This window comes from Hibiscus syriacus, unplaced genomic scaffold (genome assembly GCF_006381635.1).
Source record: "Hibiscus syriacus cultivar Baekdansim isolate YM2019G1 unplaced genomic scaffold, ASM638163v2 tig00002840_pilon, whole genome shotgun sequence".
Classification (NCBI taxonomy): Eukaryota; Viridiplantae; Streptophyta; class Magnoliopsida; order Malvales; family Malvaceae; genus Hibiscus; species Hibiscus syriacus.
Genome location: NW_024061947.1, coordinates 10,612,726 through 10,636,586, shown reverse-complemented (window position 1 = coordinate 10,636,586; position 23,861 = coordinate 10,612,726). Strand labels below are relative to the sequence as shown.

Sequence of the window (23,861 nt, the reverse complement as noted above, 5' to 3'; positions counted from 1 at the left end):
TTGCTTGTTGAGTCATCTGATTATTCATATGTTTTAACTCAAATTACCGTCAATATTTTAATGATGAATGATGAGTTTAAAACTTATAATTTTTAATAGTCATAAAACCCACACAAAGAAGTGTCATAAAGTGATAGGATCATTTGTGCCCTTTATTCAATTAAAATAATACTTATAGATTCAGTGAACTTGATTTTCCCCCCTCAACTCCATGAATATTCATCCTTTATTCTCGTGCAAACCCAAGGAGAAGATGCTTTTTTTAACTGAATTTTAATCTGCAAAAAGAAATGAAAAAAGAAGAAGAAATTATCGGTCCAATTTGCAGCCGCTGGAACGTATAGTTATGATGATGCAAAAAGAAGTTGAAAAAGGAAATCGCAATACCAAGGAAAAGAGGAAGCATAGCTTGAAGTAAAAGCTGGTCCTGAGCATTGTGGATGGATGCTTGATGATGGGCTTCCCTGATTTCTGCAGTAGTCCGCTCAAGTTTTCTCAGCTTTGCCTTTGATTTCCGATATTCCAATTTCATTTGCTTAACTTTCCTTCTCATCTCCCATGCCTTTGCTTCCAACACTTTCAATTCCTTTTCGGTTCCTGTTCATTGTTAATCGCTTTTAATTAGACGGTGCTGGATGGAATGAATCCACCGAAAAACAATCAAATCAATAAGGTTTAAATATGTTGATGTGTTATGCATATATTAATTACAAATCTAATTCTTCGGTATCGATTTGATCCTCTTCAACCCTGTTCAGTCTTTTCAGCCTCCGCCTCTTCTGCTAAATATTTTTTATTAAAACAAATAATTATAAATCTAAAATATAAACAACAATGTGGACATAAACTTCTGTCAATCAAAAGCATATACCTCACAGCATTTCCATGCTGTTGTACGGAGGAGTTTTGATTTAGGGAATGGGGAGGGCTTTCTTTTTTTCATTATTTAAGTGGGTGGCTACTACACTTAACTGCGTAATCTGATTTACTTCCGGACTCGCTTATAAAACACGGACCCTATCGCGAGTCTACCCGACTAGTCGACCGTGTTTTAACTTTCGCGAGTCAACCCACAGAATCGACCGTTTGATTCGTAATCAGAGTGGGGTCAACCAATAAAAAAACGTAGATTAACCTCACAATAAAGTACCTCTCTTTCTTAAATTACATGTCAACTTTTTTTAGAATTTCTTAATTATTATAATTCAGGACAGATAATTTATTATAAAATTTTAAAATATTACTATTTATAAGGATTACATGTGATGGGTCTAAACGATACCTCCTAAGCATCGACACGTTGAAAACATTATGGATGCGCTCCATCTCATGCGGCAAGGCTAATCGATAAGTAACGTGTACAACTCGTTCCAAAACCTCATAAGGTCCGATAAAGCGTGGAGTTAGATTTCCCTTGCACCCAAAACCTAAGCCCCTCTTCCAAGGCGACTCCTTGAGGAAAACTTTATCGCCTACCTCAAACTTATGTCTTTACGCTTCAAATTTGCATACGTTCTTTGTCGATCGAAAGCTTTTTTCAATCGATCTTGAATTAATCGAACCTCTTCTTCTGCCTCTCGGATCAAAATCGGGACCAACTAGTATCCTATCACTGAGCTCTGTCCAACATAACGACGTTCTATATTTCCTCCATATAAGGCTTCATAGGGAGCCATTTGAATGCTTGACTGGTAGATGTTGTTGTAGGCGAACTCCTCCAACGGGAGATGATCCTCCCAACTACCCTCGAGGTTATCACACAACATCTGAGCATATCATCCAATATCTGAATCACATTCTCATACTGACCATCAGTCTACGAGTGGAAAGGCAATATTAAAGTGCATTAGGGTACCCAAAGCCTCATGAGTGCACTCCAAACCGAAGTAAGACGCGGGTCTCAGTTGGAGATAATTGACGTTGGTACTCCATACAATCTCACTATCTCCTTGATGTATAACCTAGCCAACCTCTCTATGGTGAGTCTATAAACCGGTGGGAAATGAGCGGATTTGGTTAACCTACCGACCATACCTAGATGGCGTTGTGCTTCCTTCGTGTCATGGGCAACTCAGTCACAAAATCCATGGTCACTCTATCCCATTTCCACTACGAAATCTGAATGGTTGAAGCAACCCTGAAGGAACTTGATGTTCTACTTTTACTTGTTAACACGCCAAGCACCTAGATATAACTCTGATATCTCATTTTTCATGCCATGACAAGCATGTTTATTGTCAAATAATTTTATTAATCTCAAATAAATAATTAAATAAGCTTAGTATAAAGATAAAAGGTTGATCTGCAGACAATAATTTTATTAATCTCAAATAAAATAATTAAATAAGCTTAGTATAAAGATAAAAGGTTGATCTGCAGGGATTTTGGAACTGCTGATGTGAATGATTTGATTCTAGTTTAGACAAAAAAGTAAAGAATAATAAGGGGGTTTTAATTAAAAGATTAAAAGTAAAAATGAAATAACTTGGAAATATATAATTTTTTTTGACGAAAGTAAAAAAGTTAGCAGAAAATCAATTTAATAAAGGAAGCCTCAGGCTTTGTTTTGCCTCAATTTCCATCGATAATTGAATAAGATTTTCACTTCAAATTCATGTCGGTTACAATCTACAGGGCCCAACCCTGTAACTTGTTTTTTTTCTAGAGCCAGCTCAATTTAAAGATTTGAAAAAATTCAACTCAGACTATGTTGCCTCAATGAGAATTGAACCATATCTCAATTTTCCTTAGCGGGCCGTTGCTAAGTGTATTTACAGGAAGTCGAATGTGCTACAAGCCAATCCTTTCTCCTAACTTTAAATCGAAACAACTAACAAGACAACAAGCTCTTTTTGATTTAAAAATGTTTGGATTTTTAAAGGAAATGTCAATTGCCAATCTAATTTAGCAGAAAATTGAGAATATAACTCGAAAAGTATTTATTGTTTTTCAATTCTCACAATCGGAATTGAGCATCGCTTCAGCCTTTGGCTTATGAGAAAATTAGTTAAGTATGATAAAAATCATACTTAACATTTTTAAATAAAGTAAATAAAAATTTAAAAAGTAAAAAACGAGAAAAGAAATGTATAAAAACTTTTATAAATGAAGAAAACAAATAATAAATAAATTCAAGAAATCTGAGATATGTCTTTAGGCTTAATCCAGTGGGGTATTTATAGACTTTTAAAACCATAAAAATGACTTAGAAAATGATAAAAATAAATCCTAAAAATTATAAAAGATAATACTTGAAAATATTCAAATTAAATCGTAAAAATAAAAGATAATTCATAATTCGAATATAAAAATTATGGATGAGTCATCATTCGTTCTAGAACGCTGACTGGACCTTCTAAAAACTACTGACTAGACGCCGCATCAGACACAATCATGCCCCAATTATGCGCACCAGTCCAGTCTTGACTTCAAAAAAAAAAATAAAATTACAAAATTGCGCCATTTTAGCATTGTTTCTGGAATCCAACGTCCTACACAACAAATGAATAGAAATGCCGAATCATTTACATTATCTGATGAACAAGGAGTAATTAACAACAAAATATTAACTATTTAAAATGCTCATCACCCGACCACTAATACAATTAATGAGGGTCTTGATACATCTTGTTTCCTTGGGTGAATAGAAAACGGATTGCAATGCACCTCCAAGGATCTTGGTTTTCGACTCCCCTCTCAACGAAATACATAATCATCCCCGGAAATATATGTTACCATTTTTCAACTCAAAACCAGGCGCCTCACCAAGATGAGTTTGCGCCATTTTGCTAACAAGCGATCATCGGTCCTATGAAGTTCTCTCACTTCCATAACCAACTCAGGCTCTACTTGCAACTAAGCTAACAATCCACCATTGGCGGTCAAATTTAAACGCAAGTAAGGCTCAAAGATCGAACATTGTCTTTCGACTCAAAGCGTCAACCACCATAATCTCTTTACCAGAGTGGTAATTAGGGGTGTAAGCAATTTAATTCGAGCTCGAGTATTGCTGAGCTCGACTTGAACTCGAAAAGCTTAAAGTTGGACTAAACTCAACTCGAAAGCTCACGAGATTAAAACTATTAAGCTCACTCGAAATCAAAATTAAAGCTCGACTTGAACTCAAAAAACTCAAACTCTGAACATTTCCAAGGGCTCGATTGAAGCTCGAACTCGAAAAAAAAAAACTAGCCCATTGTGGCATTCCTCATTTCATCATCAAATTAAATACTTCCTCCTCTACATGTAAAGCACTAGCATCTCTCATCATTAAATTAAATCACTTCTTTTTCTTAAAAGGATGCAAATGCATTGTGATCCAATGAGCCATAGCCTCTCTCATCTTCAACATGTCAATTTTACCATCATGTAAAGTACTAACAAATTCAGATTTGTTCGTACCGATGCTTGAATTAGACGGTAATAAATTAATTAATTGTTGTTGCTTAAAGAATATCGACTTCTTTATGCAAGTATTCGAGTGTCGTTTCAAGGGAGAAGTGCTCTTAGATTTCAAAACAAAAAGATGATGTTTGTAATCCTTACACCTTACTTTCTATTGTTTGTTTATGATTTCAGGTTCTAAGAAATCATCCCACACCTTTGATCTTCTTGATCTTTTGAAGGCTTGGAAAGGGCTTTCAACATCAACTTCTTTAATTGTGATGTCAAGAGTATGTTGAGAAGCTTCTACATTACATTCTTCTTCTTCCTTCTTCTTCGTTAAGAACATCATCTTCGATAGGTTCATCATCACAGTTCACTAATAACTCCTCAACTCTTGAAACACCAATAATAGTTGACGAACTTTGTGATTCACTAGACATATCTAAAAATACAAACAACAATATAAATAAAAATTCAAAGAAATATTTATTAAGAGATAAATAAAATAATAAATAATTAATAAAAGATAACAATGTAAAGCAACACATGTTACTGTTTACATCAAATGCTAAATATATATGTAAAGCAACACGTGTTTTCAATAGTAGCTATATATATTATCCGGCAGAATTCAAAAGAGAAACAAAGATTAATTTGACGATATGGTATTATCAAATCATTAATTATATGAATTATTAATGTATAAAATATTAATTTCATAGTAAATGTTAACATAAAACTTTAAACCCCCTTAAATTAAATATCAATTCATTTTCATAGTAAAGTTAAGGGGAATATACGAGGCACACGACAAACTTGTAAAGATTAGTACAAACCTTTATTCAATTCTTTGTAATATAATATATTCATCTCAATACAGGAACAAATTGTACAAATATATATATTATTTTATCTGAAGCAATTTTTAAGTAGTACAAGAAAGATATCGAAAGTAAAAATATATCGAAAGCAATGCAATAAAAATGGGTTTTAGGGAAATAAGTTAGGTTTTGTGAACGTGGAAAACTGGGGATTTTATGAAAGGGGAAAAAGTTATTTTTTTAAGAATATGTATGAATGTATTTAGTGCATGCTATAATAAACTAAAAATTTTGAAAAAAAATTTGAAATAATAATAAGAAGAAAACTGACTGAGGTATGAAGGAGATTACCGATGACAACTAACCGTGGAAATCGACGAGTGATGACGGTGACGGTGTTTGGTACATTGACCCGCCGATCAAGAGTTTTGAAAAGAAAATTTAGAGAGAAATAGAGTTTAAAACCTTAAAAAATAAGAAAAAGAAAGAAAGAAAACCAACCGTCGTATAGAAGAGGTGGTCAATGACGAACGGTGAATAACGGCGCCGGCAACCAACTATTGAAGGCAAATACAACTACCGATTAGAGTTTTAAAATAAAAATTAGAGAAAAGAAGTTCAAACGGTGATGTACTGAAGTGTTTGTAGCATAATGAAGTAGAAAAAAGAAAAGAAGGGAGATAACTGATTAAACACATGTTTCGATCAAATACATGCTTGATCAAATGGGTTTTTATTATCTAAGTGCAATGCAAATATACAACGCTGGATTTGGATGTCTAGTGTACACTACCCACTTGATAGTGATTTGCTGTTTCTGATTAAAGGTTGTTTGAGTTCACCTGATGAATAGTTTGGGCTTTGATCTACTTGGTTTTGTGTTTAATTTAATCTAAGAGAATGATTAACTTATTTAAAAACTTAAGCTGAAATATCTTGCATTCGCACTACTAAATGTATTTCTAAGATGACAAATGCCACTATATTTTGTATAAGTAATGCAAATAACGTGTTAAAATTTGAATCAAGATAGTCATATTTTATTTTGTAGCCATTATATTGTTGAAATTTATAATGCCAATTGTTGGGACCGTCGATGCACCTTATGGCGCAGCGAAAAACTAATTCGACGATCACATCAGTGGTCCAAGTACGAAAACTTATATTTGGGGAGGAAGAGAGATGATTATTTTCCCTTGGATTCCTTGAATAGCAACAATGCAACAACAATCACGAGCGGTTCGAATCGCAAAGTCTCCATGAAATTACGTCTCGACTTCTACTTGATTCACCCGGTTGATAGCAAAATTTTACTTTTCCCAAAACTATTTTGAGAAAACGTGCAAAGTCTAAGGAGAAGAAGAAACGGTTGCTAGGCCAATCTTTTCCTTTTATAATAATGTTGTCCTAACACTTAGGTTTTATAAATTAATTAAAAGAAAAAATTACACTAATTATATTCCTTTTAATATCTATTTAGCATATACGGGATAATTAAAATCATACATACATATCATATATATATATATATATATATTAATCTTAATTATATATTTTAATTTAAGTACAATAAAATTGTACACATGTAACTTATTATAATTTGCTCATCTCAACCCTTGGATGTGACCTTGTAGGTTCCTGTAACGTTAGTAGTAATATTAAAATCATTCTAACTGTAATACCCCAAAAATTTAGACAATGACTAAAATGAAAATTTTAAAAGTTTGATGGTCAAAGTATAAACTTGGAAAAAGTTTAGGGAATTAAGTGATAAATTTCCTAAAAAGATTTTTATTCCATAAATATGGTTTACTCTTGAGATTAGAGTTTTATGGAAATCATATTGTTGGATTTGGAATTTAGTAAAGAAAGAGTTAAAGCCGGTTAGGAATCGGTAAATTCTGATCGAATCGGAATTTTACAAAAATTTGAAGAATGTTATAAAATGGTTGGAAATATTATTGTAATATTTTGGATCAGAGAAATTTGGTTTGGAATTGTGCAATTTTTCAGATTAAACCGAAACTATGAAATTTAGTGACTAAAACGCAAGTTTTAAAAATTTCAGGGCATTTTCGTAGGTCAAAGTCAAAGTCAAATTAAATTATATTTGACTTTGTAATATCAGATGGCTTGGTTTGATGGTGAATAAGAATATTCATTAAGGGTGTTTTGGTCTTATTCCAAATAAATGAATATTATATTTATTTATAGTGGAATATAATTCAAACACAGATGAAATGCACTCAAAATTTCATCTAAATTTGCTATCTTCTTCTCCAACCAACGTGGGCTTCTTCAAAGGTAAGATACTATGGTTGTTAAAATTGATGATGATTATTGATGATTTTAATTTGGAATTTATTTTTATATATTGTGTTCATATATGGATCTAGTTTTGTTTAAAACAAACGGGGATCAATTTCAGTTGTATACAAATATGTATGAATTTTTAACTGAGGAAAGGTCAGAAAAGTCGGACAAGCAGATTCTGTACAAAACAGATTTGTTGGTGAACTTTGAAAATTCACCATAAATTGTACAGAATGAATTAGAAGGGTTTTTATATGGATAGATTCTATTCGAGTCTAGTTTTTAACGAAGAACGAAATGAATTCCAGTGTCTATATCAAACATAGTAATGATTCTTAAGGGTAGTGCGCATTGACTGAATTCTGGAAAATTAATGGGTTTGTGTAAGAGTTGTATAATTGATGTACTATGCTGGGAATTGTTGTTCGGGAATTGAAATGAGTGTTGATGTGAAATAACTTCAATACTGGAATTTTTAGTATTAATAATCTAAGTGATAAATGGTGAAGGACCATTTGAGTAATTGGAAAAGGGGTTCCATGTTAAAGGATTATAAGTACTGAATTATTTGGGGAAATGAGTTTGAAGTATGCTATGGAATTATTTGGGATATGGTTATGTTAGTACAATACTAACTTATTTATTATTATAAATTTGTGATTATACAGATGGGACTTGCAATTGAAGCAAGTCAAATATAAAAGGGTATATTATGGACATAGTGAGGCACAAATATTTTGAAGATATAAAGTGTCAAGGTGAGTGCAATACATGCATGAAATTATACATGGATGTTTATACATCATCGGGAAGACTTGCGATAAGTCGACCTTGTTTATATCAGCATGATATTATGTCATTTTTATAAATTGACATGACATTGAGATGTCACCATATGAAATTATAATGCATTGATCATGAAAAATGTGATATTTTACCATGAATGTTTCGGGTATGAACTGTCCAATGTTAAATTTGATAATATACTTTTCCATGGATGGATTGAATAAATAGACTATATGCCCAAGTAAGTCATTGAGGGACAGGGATAGTTGGCATGCCATAGAGTATAGCAGCTGCAGGTTATATTAGCACTATAGTGTGTAAGGACACTAAGTGCAGGTTTATGTCCGGATTAGCACTATAGAGAAAGCTTAGTATAGGTGGTGGGCACGACCTTATGTATTGTCCGGATTAGCATTATGGCGTAAGCTTAGTGCAGGTTTAGCACTACGGTGCAGGTATTTTACTCGTATACCCAGGGTCCTCAAGGTGTTATATTGGGCTATTGTTACGGTTTATTGGCTATGGATTATGTTTATTGGTTAATAAATGGTAACCATGCAAATAGCTTATGAGCTTACGGAATAATGGCAACTATATAGGAAAAATAAGCTTACGAGCTTATGGAATTTAAATGGTAAGTATTTTGGTAAAATAAGCTTACGAGCTTATGAGATAAATGTAAGAGATTTTTATATTTTGATCGTAAATATTGGATATGTTAGTAAAATGATTTTATGGAAATTGATATTTGATATTGAAAATCATGCATAAAATTGTATTGCACTGTTAAATATTTAAATTGCCTCATTAAGTTATACTTAGGTGTGATGATTTTCACGCGTAGGTAAAAAGCAAAGAATAAGAATAAAGAGTTCAGAACGACATCAAGCATCGAGAGGTATATTCAATATCAGTAAGACATCCTATTGTGAAATTGATTTTAGATAGTGGCATGTAATTTGAAAATGTTCACTTTATTTGTTGAATTAATTTTGGAAATTTTATAGTGATAAAAGGTTAATTTTTATGAATTTATATGTAAATTTTCGGAAGTTATTGTAGCATGAACAGTAACCACGGTTTTTAAGCAAATTTTCTAGATTGTTAAAGGGTACCGATTCCCCTGCTACAAGGAATCGATTCCCCCACTGTTCTGTTCACTGTCACTATTCGGGTACTATTCACTATTCATAATTAAAAATATTTCAAATTAAATTATTATAATGAAACGTAATTTTATATAATATGATTTTTATAATATCATTACTATTTTAAGAAAAAAATTTTAAATTGCTTCGAATCGTAAAATGGTTTTAGAAATTCGGATAACATATAATATGTATAGGTATAATTATAGGGTTATGGGGTTACACTAACACTACAAGCAATGAGTGACATCTAGTAATATCATTGTCATTTATGTTACAGGAAGCCATGATTCGACATAATATCTTCGTGACCAACTCTTTATGTATTATATACTTTGTACTTTATTAGAATAGACACACTTGTATAATCCATATATTTTTTTCTTAATATCTAGAGTAAACTATAATGAATGAATAATTTGTGATATCTCATATCAACTTATTCGAACATGACCATTCATTTCTAGTCTCACTAAATCAAGTGTCATGTGATATGTTTTTTATTATGTAGGAATGACAAATCATATCTTGATCATTCACACCCCACTACATCTATCATGGTATGTTCAATATCATCTTTATAGTGCAACCAGTTACAGAGTATGTTTAACTATATCAAAACATACAAAATATATGTAGAGATAGTAATGATCTCAAGTCTGAGGATCATACATATAGTCATCACCATGAGAAATATTGTGACCGTCACATAATAATCCAAGACATATGCTCACTATCTATCTTGTCTTATTTTACAGCACTAGTGTAATGCAACTATAAAACTACAAAAAGGAAGCTTCAACAATAGATAGAGTGGAAAGTGACCAGAGACGGAGGGCCCTTGGGCCTTGGCCCCTGCTCCAATTTTATGTTTTTTTTTACCCTAGTACTAATATGTAAGAGCCGACAAAATACTTATAAATAGAGTAAAATATTAAAATCTTTCATAGAAGCAAACTTGAGTTAATCACCCTCCCATCGGCTAAACACTAAAGCTCCTCCAATATTACTTTAATCTGATTCTCCATTGTTCAACACTCAAATTTTAAAGGTACGTAATTAAATAATATTATATTTATTATTTTTTAATTAGAATTATTTGATCTTATATTTAATTTTAGTATTCCTTTAGTTAATCTAATAATTGTTAAGCTGAATAGTGATTACTAAATTTTTTTTATGTTCGTAAATTAATTTTATATAAATGCAGCTTTACATGGGAAAAATCCAACAATTATTGAGCTTTTTAAGAGAAAAAGCAAGGAAACTTCGAAAAATACAAATACAACAACTGAAAATCAACTGGTACACCTATGACGTTTCATATTCGGAAGATAGACCCTTAAAGATAACTAGAAATCAGAAACCAAGTACCAACTCTAATTACTTGGAGCGAGATCCTGGTAAGCACAACAAATATGGGAATATCATTCTGAACAATCAAGAAATGCAATTCGAAGAGCTTATTGTTGAGGGGTCCATATCAATCAGTACTCTCTAAATTCAAAAAATATGGACATATTTCTCACCCTCACCGATTTCAAGCTTCCTAATACAAAAACTTTCGTTCATGGTTAGAATATTCTACTGAAAATGATGAGCCTTCTGTTTTATTTGCTTTCTTTTTAACAAACCATAGTCATCTATCACACAAGACTTTCACTATGAATGGGTTTCAAAATTGAAAGAAAGTAAATGGAAAAAGTTGTTATTTTAAGATGCATATAGGTTCGAAACCTAATTCACCTCATAAAATTGCTGAGCAAGAATTGTAGGATTTCTTAACCAGTCTAGACACCCACCACAAGTGTTGCATAAGCAAACATCATTACAAATTGCTAATAATAGGCTTAGACTTGAAACCTCTATAGATGCATTGTATTGGCTAGCTTTACAAGGGCTACCAATGAAAGGTTGTGACGAGAGTGAATCTTCATCTAATCGAGGAAATTTTCTTGAACTCGTGAAATAATTAGCCTCTTATAATAAAGATGTTGAAAAAATTGTATTAGAAAATGCTCAAAAAATGCTTCTTACACTTCGCCTGAGATACAAAATGAGATTTTACATATTCTGGTAGAGAAAATTAAGAGAGCAATTCGTGAAGAAAAATTTTGTGTTATTGATAAAGCAGGGATGTATCAAGAAAACAACAAATGGTATTATTTTACGGTATGTTGATAATTTCGATCTGGTAAAGGAACTTTTTTTCTCATTATTCATGTTCCTAATACTTCAGCAGTGACTTTAAAAGATGAGATATTTTCCGTTCTTTCTCGTTATTGCTTTGACATAAAGAATATTCGAGGCCAAGGTTATGACAGTGCAAAACATGTGAGGAAAGTGGAATGTGTTACAACATTAGTTAACAATAAGTGTCCTTTTGCTTACTATGTGCATGTTTTGCCCATCGTTTACAGTTAGCTCTAGTAGCTGCAGCGAAAGAGGTCATATATATTTATCAATTTTTTTGAAGTTATCATTTATTATCAATGTTTCTTGCCTCATATAAGCGCATCGATGAAACTAAAAATGCTTATTCTGACGAGATAAATCATTTGATTGAAGAAGAACACCATGAAACTGCAACTGGTTTGAATCAAACAAGTAATTTGCAGAGGGCAGGTGATACTCGATGGGGTTTTTACTTGAGATCAATTTCAAGCTTGATAAAAATGTTAGTGTCACTTGTGTTGTTCTATATAAACTCATTGATGAAGGAAATACATTTCTGAACGTGGAGAAGCGGTAACAACTTTAGAGATTTTGACTTCTTTGATTTTGTCTTCATTTACATCTTATGAAGAAAATATTAGAAGTCGCTGATTCACTTTCTCAATCATTACAACGAAAATCTCAGGATATTTTGAATTCACTACATCTTGTTGAGAGTTCAAAGATACTTTTGCAGAAATTTAGAGAGATAGATGGAGTAATCTTTTTATGGAGGTTACCACATTTTGTGAAAGTAACATAAATATCACAGATATGAGTTTTATTTATAGAGAAAGAGGATGCCGCACTTGTCGCCAATAAGATCATTTTACAGTTGAACATCCTTATCGAGTAGAAATTTTTTATGCTACAGTGATGTTCAACTACAAGAGTTAAATTGTAGGTTTAATGAGAAGTCGATAGAGTTATTAACTCTTGGTTGTGCTTTGGAGCCAAGAGATGGTGACAAATTTTTCAAGGTTGAAGACATTTATAATCTTTTGAAAAATTTTATCCGGGGATTTCACGGAAGTTGAAAAGAATGGTTTACGAACAAAATAACGTCCTTTTGAATAAATTTTATCCGGAGGATTTCACGGAAGTTGAAAAGAATGGTTTACGAACAAAATAACGTCATTATGAGGTGGAGTTATCTTGAATTCAGGTCTAAGAAAATTGTTGACAACTCTGACCTAAGTCAGTAGTTGCTAAATATAGGAAAGTGAACACTTATCCATATATATCCAAACGGTAATTTTTATATTCTTTCAATTTCTACAACAAGTGCTGAAAGAGTTTTTTTTACAATGAATATCACAAGAAACACTTCACAATAAAATGGAGCATGAATTTTTTTAGAGTTGTACGCTTATTAATATTGAAATAGATATTGTAAGGAGGTTTAGTACATATTATCTTAGATGCATTTTGATATTTGAATGACATTTATTGTGATTATCAGATATTTTAAAATAATATATTTATTATTTATTTATTTAATTTTTAATTAGTTATTTTATATAAATATAAAACTATGTATATTTGATGTTATTATTTATATTTTTTAAAATAAATAAATATTAAAGATAAAATTATATATATAACTAAGATGAGAGGAAGAAGACAATAGTTTTGTCTTCCAGATTGATGAAAGCTTGTTGATTGATCCTCGTTTTGTTTTGCTTGAAAAAATGATCGGTGAAGGATCTTATACTGTTCATGAAGGATTGTGAGTTGTTCATTTTTTTCCTCTTCACTTTTTTTCCCTTTTTCCATTTTTTTGGGGTGTTCTGCGTTTGGCTTTCTTGATTGGCTTGACTAGGTTAATCACATTCTTTGCACGTTCTTGGATTTTCATGATCTTTTGTTTTTTGTTGGACTTGTTTGGATTTTTCTCCTTTTCTTTGAATTCAATTTTGTTTTCATCTTTCTTTATGACATTTGAATTCTGTCCTTTCGTAGTTTGTACTGATAAAAAATTCAAGGGTTTAAAGTGGTTTCTGTTTTTTGTAACATGATGTGTTTAAGTCTTGGTGAAAAAAATGGGTTCTTTTGGAAGAGGGATTTGAGTCCCTTTTAGTTTAGGGTAAGTAAATTTTTTTGATTACTGTGTTTAATGTCAAGATGCAAGCTTTGTCTTCTTTTCTGTGGTCCCTTTGTGTTCAAGTGCTAAGGAGGTAGACTCATGATTCCTTGTTTGTTGAATTTATGGAACTATGTTGTCAGATTTGTAAGCATGGGTGATAGGACTGTTCTGTTGCTTATATAGTCATTTTAATTGGATTTATGATCGGTGGATTTCGATTTTGCACTGCATTTGGATAAGTTAGATCACTACTAGTTTAGCTTGTTGTTGATACTTCACACTTGAGAGCATTGATGAAAACTTCCTGGAGGTATATTTTAGGTATAATAACATTTAGCATTGATGTTGCACTACATGAAAACTTCACACTTGCCTGTTTCATTGACAAAAGATTCATCTGATCATCAGATGGATTTGAGATTGACTCTTAACTACATATAGCAGTAGGTGCCACATGCTGAGATTCTAGTTAATAGTATAGTTGACTGTTAAAAGATTCATCATCAGATGGATTTGAGATTGTCTCTAACTCATTTAGTTGCATGTAGTGTGGAATGCTGTGTGATTTTCACTAATAGCATAGTTGACGGTTGAAAGATTCATCATCTGATGGATTTAAGATCGATTCATCATCAGATGGATATGAGATCGACTCTAACTTCATTTAGCTTGCACACGTGTAGTGTGGACTGCAACGCAATTTTCATTAATAGCATAGTTGAAAGTTCAAAGATCCATCATCTGATGGATTTAAGATCGATTCATCATCAGATATATTTGAGATCGACTCTAACTACATTTATCTGTTAGAGCCACGTGTAATGTGGACTTCGGTGCAATTTTCATTAATAGCATAGTTGGCGCTTGAAAGATTCATCATCCGATGGATTTAAGATCGATTCATCATCAAATGAATTTGAGATCGAACCTAACTACATTTAGCTTGCACTACTCTAGTGTGGACTGCAAGGCATTTTTCATTATTAGCATAGTTTACGGTTCAAGGATCCATCATTCGATGGATTTAAGATCGATTCATGATCAGATAAATTTGAGATCGACTCTAACTATATTTATCTGTTAGTGTCACGCGTAATGTGGACTTCAGTGCAACATTAATAGCATATTTGACGGTTGAAAGATTCATCATCCAATGGATTTATGATCGATTATAGTTGTTTGCTAGTTGAATGGACACACCTTGGATATCGTGTCAAATTTCCTAAGCAGTGGGTAGCATGTCAATTCTAAAGACCTGTCATTATCATGTGTTTGTACATAAGTTATAAGTTGAACCCCGTCAAAGGTATCTTATTCCGATATTGTCTGCACGAAAGTGCCCCGTATATTATAGATGTGTTGTAAGGTATCTTATTCAGATATTGTTGCACGAAAGTGCCCTGTCTATCATAGATGTCTGGTAAAAGTAATTCTTCATTGCCTTGTATTTCAGCAGTTGTGTATGGCAAAAGAAGGCAAAAGACTATTTGTTTCATTGCCTTGTATTTCAGCAGTTGTGTATGGCAAAAGAAGGCAAAAGACTATTTGTTCCCAAAGGTCAAAACAAAAGCTTATGCTAATGCTTATTGATTATGTGCTATTATGTTTGGCATTGTTCAAATTTGATTGGATGCTTGCATATTGTGTTCTAGAAGGCTATACCATTGCAATAAATTTCAATTTTCTATCAACGGATGATCTCGATTTGAGATAGTGACAGTTACTTCATTTTATTCCAGCTACAAATCCAAACCTGTTGCTGTGAAGATTATTCAAACAAGTAATCCGTCAGCTGTAATTCGTGAACATAAAGAGAAATTTCAGAGGGAGGTTTTACTGCTGTCAAGGATGGACCATGAGAAGTTGCAAAGGTTTATACTTTTTTTTTCTCTCGTATATAAACTTGCTCTTAGCTTTTAGTGTGTGTCTAATTTGGTCTTTCCACCTTCCGTCTCTTTTTTTTTTTTCGAGCTCCTCACCGAAAACATCAATGATTAAGATTTGATGCCGTCTCCTTTCCATGTAATTGCCCAACCCTCCTTGCTAGCCAACCTGCCGACAGGCTACATAAGCAAACTAAGTTGTCAGATTTGTTGTGGGATACGGTTTCCCTGTGAGTCATCGTATATTCATCTATGGAATGTTCATTTTGAACTCTGAAAGTATAAAACTTTGCTGCAGCTGTGTATTTCTCACAATCTTTCCATTTCTAGTACTAATTATCCCAACTATAAAGTTGCAGTCACTGGAAATATTGTTCAAATTGAATATGCAGCCAGTTGAATGAATCTAAATTTGGTTTATGTTTTGTGCATGGGGGTGCAACTGCTGGCGTGTCATGATACAAATACTTGCGACTTTCTTGTATCATTGAAGTTGCTTTTCTGGCCCATTTAAACTTACGTTGTCCTCTCAAACTGGCATTCATGTCGTCATTAATTTCCTTGTCGTTCTAATTCTGATCTGCTTTACTGAAACAGTTCATCGATGCTTTGGTGGAGCCAACTATGATGATAGTTACTGAACTCATGAAAGGTGGTACTCTTCAGAGGTATTTGTGGAGCATGCGCCCCCATCTTCTCGAACTGAAGCATTCATTATTCTTGCATTGGATATTTCCCGAGCTATGGAATACTTGCATGCCAATGTCATTATTCATCGTGATCTGTAGCTAAGTAATTCATTATCTTTTCATCTCAATATTATGCCAGCAAATAATCTATTTCTTACATGTCCTTAATATCATGACAGGTAATTTACTTCTCACCAACAATAAATGTATGTCAAGCTGGCTGACTTCTCGGGCTAGCAAGGAAGTAATGGGTGGAAGGCCTTGCAAGGCCGTACTTACCTGTGGATGGCTCCCGAGGTGCTTTTCCTATAATGCTTCGAAACGATATCTAGTAGTGGCTTCTTCCTTCTAGTTCCGGTAACGACTAACTCGTTTTCTTTTATCTGAATCAGTTATACAGCAGAGATCCGCTCCCCATCAGACGAGTGTTGACGAACAAAGCCCCATTCAAGGGAAGGGATAATGTACTAGTGGCGTATGCAGCAGCAAAAGTACGCTGAAACCTTTTTTGATTCCCATGTCATTACTCGAACAATGTCTAATTATATATGTCTTCTGTAACGTTCAGAATGAAAGGCCTAGCTTAGAAGGTCTTCCAACAGAGATTGCATCTCTCCTGCAGTCCTGCTGGCCGCTGGGCAGCAGACCCGAAGATTCGACCGGAATTTAAGGAAATCTCTGCCTATCTCACAAGCTTCATCTACCGATGTTGCTTCACAGAGACAAAACCTCCTAGATGGTCGAAATCGATCGTTCCGGAAGCCATGCAGAGGAAGAGTGCTTGGATACCGTCCATGTTACGAACAAGTGTAAAGACGAGGGAAAGAAGTCGAAGACTTATATGGCACGCCTCATCTGTTTCGAAGACTGCTTATGAAGTAGGAGGGTTGATCATGTTTTGAGAGGAAACAGAAATTTACAGAGGTGTCATTGGACACCAATGCTTTTTATATAACTCAGAAACAATAAAAAATAGTTGATTTATATAAATGTCTCTCTCGTGCAAGTAGGGGTGTAAGGACACCAATGCTTTTTATATAACTCAGAAACAATAAAAATAGTTATTTATATAAATGTCTCTCTCGTGCAAGTAGGGGTGTAAACTAGCCGAGTCGAGTTCGAGTATTGCTGAGTTCGACTCGACTCGAAACTCTGAAATAGAGCTCGACTCAACTCGAAAACTCGCGAGTTTTAAAACTTTCAAGCTCGACTCGAACTCGAAATCCTGAACTGAAGCTCGTGAGCAGTTCGAAAATGCTCGAAATGAAAAAAAAATTCTTAAACTTAACTCGATTGAAGCTTCAAACTCAAACTCGAACATGAACCTTAAATACATAAAATATTACTTAATTTTAAAAATAAATCAATACAAATTTTAATATTATTAATAATTTATTTTCTAAAAAAATAAAATCTTAATATATTATATTTTCGAGTTGTTCACGAGCTTTTCGAGTCGAATATCGAGTAGTTCGTTTTGGCTCGTTAAGAACTCGAGTCGAATCCATTCGATCCGAGTATTTATCGAACCTTAATCGAATCGATCTGAAGTACTCACGATTGATCTCGAGCCTTTTTCCCCCAACTTGGACATCCGCAAATTCTCTTTTCAACGCCATGAAGCTGGTCTTTTCTTTCTTTTAAATTTTACTTTTTTAAGTTAAGTTGTGTTTTCATTGTAGTTTACAATTTAGGGTATAAACGATCCGAGTTAGGTTCGACTCGACATGAAAACTCGCGAGTTTAAAATTATTAAGATCAACTCGAACTCGAAATCAAAATTAAAATTCGACTCGAACTAGAAAAATTCGAACTCTAAAAATTTCTAAGAGCTCGATTGAAGCTCGAACTCGAGCTCCATTTAAGCTCCAATATGACGCTGCACAAAATCTTAAATCATATTTTTAACAAAACATATAACATTTGTCCCTTTAATCAACCAACAACACATTATAATACAAATATTTATCATATTTTTTAACAAAAACATAAAATCATTTGTCTCTTTAATCAACCAACAACACTTATAATACAAATATTTGAGTTATAAATAATTCTGAAACAAATATAAACGTAATTAAGATAATTATATATTTTTGAAGTTTTCTAAACTTCAAAAGTTTACAAAATATGACATATCTATTTTACAAAAGATAATATTAATGTCTAATTTTACTTAACAAAATGAGAACATGTTTAGATTTACTTAAAAAATGACATCAACATGTTCAATTTATTTAAAAAAAATGACAGCAACATGTCCAAACTTACAAAAGATGGCAGTAATGTTTCCAAATTTACATACAAAAGATGAGCTCATGCTCAAGTTCACTTAAAAAAAATGATGGCATGTCTAAGTTAACAAAAAAATCACCAACATGTCCCAATTACAAAAGATGACATCAACATGTCCCAAGTTTACGAAAGATGACAGTATGTCCATAAAGCATAATTCTAAGCATAATACATGTCAAAATGATTAAAAGATAATAAGTAATGATAAATTACTCTTTAATTTGTAGCATTGTAGATTCTTTCGAAGGTATTGGAATAATAATTTATTTCGGTTGCTTATCATTGTTTCTGGTAATTAAAAAATTAAGTCTATACATATATTTAATAAATAAACAAACTTTATTATAAAAATACATTTACCTTATTCTTTTTTTTACTCCATGAAGGGATCTACACAATCACCTGTACATCAACATTTATTTACATTGTTTCTAAAGTAAGAGAAGCCCTATAAGGATCTATTACATGACTTCCGACACTGAATGTAGCCTCAGAAGCCACAGTAGTTATAGGAACATCCAATACATTTACTGTCATCTAGATCGATGTGAAATTTGTTTGACTTTCCCTCTACCAAGCAATGACATCAAATTTAGCATCTTGACTAAAGATACACCCTTCATTCAAATATGAATCAAGTTCATATTTCACATGCGGTATAGATGTTTCCCCACTAAATAAACTTGCAAAGCTTACACAAACCACTAGATGTAAGATCACCTCCATGAACATCCATAGAAAATGCACATTCTCCACTTTCTTTCACATTACAAGACTAATACATCCTCAAATATTCATCAAGAGTTGATACATGATATCTTTTATCTTGTTAATATTTCCCTAACCAAATGTGATGGAAACATTTTGGAAATGCAATCTCTACAGCCCTTATTTTTAATCTAAGATCCAACACTAAATCTATTGCCATTAACAAATTACATTCACCCCTATACTTGTGAAATCTCTCTTTCATGTTTTCTACCATCTTTAACAAAATCGTCAAGAAACTCAGATTTTGCATCCAACGACACTTTAATTCTTTGTACTTCTCCAGAAACATGTTAGAAGTTGGATATTCAGAGCCTGATATAATGTTAGTAGTGACTTTAAACACTTTTAAAATTTCAAGCAATTTTTAATTTTTTCCACTCATCATCATAAGACAGTGATTAGAAGAATGATCATGAAAAGCATCTAGAAAATACCTTTCTAAACTTGATAACAGTCCAACATATCATATGTCGAATTCTAACTTGTCTGCATTCAGAATCAATTTTCGATCTCGCACATGTATTAACTATCAAGCTCACCAAATTGTTTGATTCGTGCATCACTTGAATTCAAGAAATCAATCGTGTCATGAACTTTTCAATGATGCTTTTCACTTGTTGGAGACCATGTTGCCCATTATGTAAGAATATGTTGAACCATGTTTAATATTTTGATATAACAAATTAAAGGCAAAATGTTTTTGGACTTGATTGAATTTGTTCAAAAAATTTTAAAAATAATTCAAAAGTCCATTAAAGGAGAATTTGAGCATAAAACTATTTTCATGGTACGTAGTATGATACTATTCTACAGTATCGATACTGTATGAATAATACCGATATTGTTCACGTAGTACTCATACCAAAGGTAAGAGAAGTATCGATACTCTCTAGGTAGTATCGATACTACCAGTGTTTTTCAAATAGCTCAAATTCTAGAATGTAAAATAGGTACTGATACCCAAAGGGGTATCAATACTACTTTACACAGTAGCATCAATACCATGAGCATAAAATAGTATCAATACTTGTAACACCCCCAACCCGTATCCGACCCGGATACGAGTCCGAAGTGTCAATTGACTTTTCAAACATTTATTCGTATAAAATAGTGAGTAATTTAAAAACTTTGATAACTTTAAACTTATTCAAAACGTTTACAAAAATATATCAGAGTTCATACAATTTATATCTTTAGACTACATGCCAACTACACTCTATATACAGTACATATATTTTCTGATCTGACATTTGGTAAGGAGACTGACATGTCTTGCTCCGCATTACTCTTACTCTTCTCGAAACCTACGTGAAACAATCACACGCTAAGTCGAAGACTTAGTGAGGCAAAATTATATGCACTTTATAACATATATCAATATATGCATGTTCTGTTCTATCATGCTATACCATTACATGATTTCCTCATATCATGAAAATCATATCAGATTAATTAACAATAAATACATACACATAAATCATCATTAGCAGTTTATCATGTAATCACATACTTTATGCTTAACCTTTTCAATCAAACACTATACACACACAACATCATATCATTTGTAATACATTTATCATATCACTAACATATATTTGTTTATATCTCTTGATTAGCCCATGTACAATGTGAGAACTATAGATATATGAGTTATGGAGGTTGTGCACTAATGTTGTCACCACAGCTCATATAAATGCACCGAAGTGCCACATAGAAATTGCACCGTAGTGCCGCTAGAATTGCATCGTAGTACCATATAATAATGTCCATAAGGACTACATATCATTCCTTAAGAATCATATACATATACTAGGGATCAAGTATGTGTCTCACCAGACTTCACACATGTTCCAAGAATACATATATGTTCCGAGGACCATATATCATTCCTTAAGAATCATACATATGCCAAAGATCAAGTATGTGTCTCACCAGACTTCACACATGTTCTAAAGAATACATATATGTCCGAAGGACACATATCATTCCTTAAGAATCATATACATATACCAAGGATCAAGTATGTGTCTCACCAGACTTCACACATGTTCCAAAGAATACATTATGTCCCGAAGGACCACATAGACCCTCGACTCTTGGCATGCCAACTATACCCCTAGCTCTCATGACACATAACATGGGCATTGTCATTTATAACAGTCACTTCACTTATTCATATCATTTCCTTTCTGTCATGTACCACATGTACGTGTATCATTGATCTTACAATCACATATTTCATATAGTCACTTGGCTTATTTCATTTCACATTGGGCATGTCTATAGCACATATCACACATACATATAACATGTAACATATAATAACCTATATCCATTTCATGTATCATGCACATATCAAAATCATAAATCAACTAACATTGTATTATTACATACTTTGTTCCATAGCCATATATTTACATACCTTATACTTACCTGTTACTCTATTTCACACATAGTCACATAATCACGTAATTTACTTACGCATAGATCATTTTCATATCTAAATCATATAACACCCAATTTTTCCTCATAAAGTTATATGTTATATTCATATAATATCATATTATCCTATAAGTAAATACTTATCTTATGGTTTGGTATCATCATTTATACTCAATTCCCTTCACTAATATATTATTCTCATATTACTCTATAGTAATCTTATTTAACTCATCACCTTTCTCTGTAGTCATATAATCTATTATATTAATCTTATAATTGATCACTTATACTATTAACATGTATGGTCACTTCTCATATAACCTATTTCACATTCCCATGCAATCATATAGACCATTCATATTAATTCCTATACTTATCACAATACATGTATTCACACAATCATTAACACATATGTATATATCACATACCCAAATCAAACATATGCCTATGATCATAAATTAATGCATTATAATATAGGAAATAGACTCGTTGCAAGTCTTATTTCCATCAACATCATAAACTAACTTGTATGCACTCACCTGGCCTCACTAGTCCATTACAATCTCTTACATTCCCTTTTTATCGATCTTACTTGTCAATGATTCCGGAACTCGTTTAGGCTTTGAATCTATATAATTATACATTTTAAAACAATTATTAGATACCTACACCTTGTAATTGATACTAACAACTTAAACGAACTTATTAAACCAATATTATAATTTTCCTTTAGGGGGAATCGGTTCCCTCCTGTGGGGGTATCGGTTCCCCCTTGACATTCTGGAAATTTTATTCGCTTGAAGGGGTATCGGTTCCCCTTGAATGGGTACCGATTCCCCTAGCCCAGAATTACATTTTCAGCACGAAAAATACTTCATTTCAACTTAAACACTTCCTTTCAACCTTTTTATATACTAAACTCAAACCACATACTTAAACCCATTTGTACTCATTTATCCCATCTAAATTCTCAAAAACCTTTCCTCTTATGAAATTCAATAATCATACTCAAATTTCAACATGTTCTAAATTCCTTTATATCACTCCAAATCTCTTAATTTAACTATTGACAAGTCAAATTTAACTTCAAATTCTACTTATCAATTCTTTTCCAAAATTTCATATAAAAACTCCAAATCTTTAATCTCCCTTAACCCCTCTATTCTTTGATTTTACCGTAACCCAAGCTTTCCTTAAGTTTATCCATCAACTAAAGATAAAAAAAAACTTAAAATTCAAATAATAATCAACTAATAAAACTCTCACCTTTGCCTTGCTCTCCCACGTATGAAGAAGAAGAAAGGAGAAGAGAACTCTGGATGTTTCTCATTTCCCACGTTTATATCACCTTTAAAAGAAAGATAAAAAATCTTTCTGGTCAAATGACCATTTAACCCTTAACTTCCTTTAATAATTACTAAATAACCTTCATCATATATTTCCAATAATCATTAAATTATTTCATTCTTATACGTTAATCACCAAATTCTGAAACTTTTCAATTTAGTCACTAACCCGGTATTGCGGATGTTACAATACTAGTCAAGCCCAACGGCTAGTAACGACTAATTTATTTAAATATTATAAAGGAAGTATTGATACTCTCTGTCCTGGGTTGTTTTATTTTGTAGAAAAATTATCCCCAACGGCTCCGAATCATCCCCAACTGCTAGAAACGACCACAAACACATTCCAACCTATAAAACCAAGTTGAGGACACTTGAAGAAAGTTTACAACACCTATCCAAGCAATCAAACACAAGAGAAGAGGTTTTTCATTCTTATTTTTCTTTCTCTTGTAAATATTTTGGTTCTTGTGAGCTTAATCTTGTTAACACCTATCTTGTAAGGGTTTTCTTGTTTACATTCTTTTATCCTTTATAAAGGGGTTTTGGTTCTAGTTTATCCAAGTGAAAACTAGGGAATTGTAAAGGTTAGGAGCTAAGATAGTGGATGCATACTTGGTTGAGAAGTCGAACCACTATAAATCGCTGTGCAAATTTTCCTATCCTTTTACTCCTTACTCC

At 32.6% G+C, this 23,861-nt stretch overlaps 1 protein-coding gene and 1 pseudogene across 1 annotated transcript in view; one reads left to right on the top strand and one right to left on the bottom strand.

The window, feature by feature from the left end:
- Window positions 1–218: 218 nt before the first annotated feature.
- Window positions 219–23,861, bottom strand: part of LOC120153963 — a 39,798-nt gene continuing 16,155 nt past the window's right edge. The window contains exon 4 of the mRNA XM_039165831.1: window positions 219–278. Coding sequence (XP_039021762.1) covers window positions 274–278 — 5 coding nt within the window. The 3' untranslated portion in view covers window positions 219–273. The remainder of the gene's footprint in view (window positions 279–23,861) is intronic.
- LOC120153954 lies at window positions 13,296–17,268 on the top strand (annotated as a pseudogene).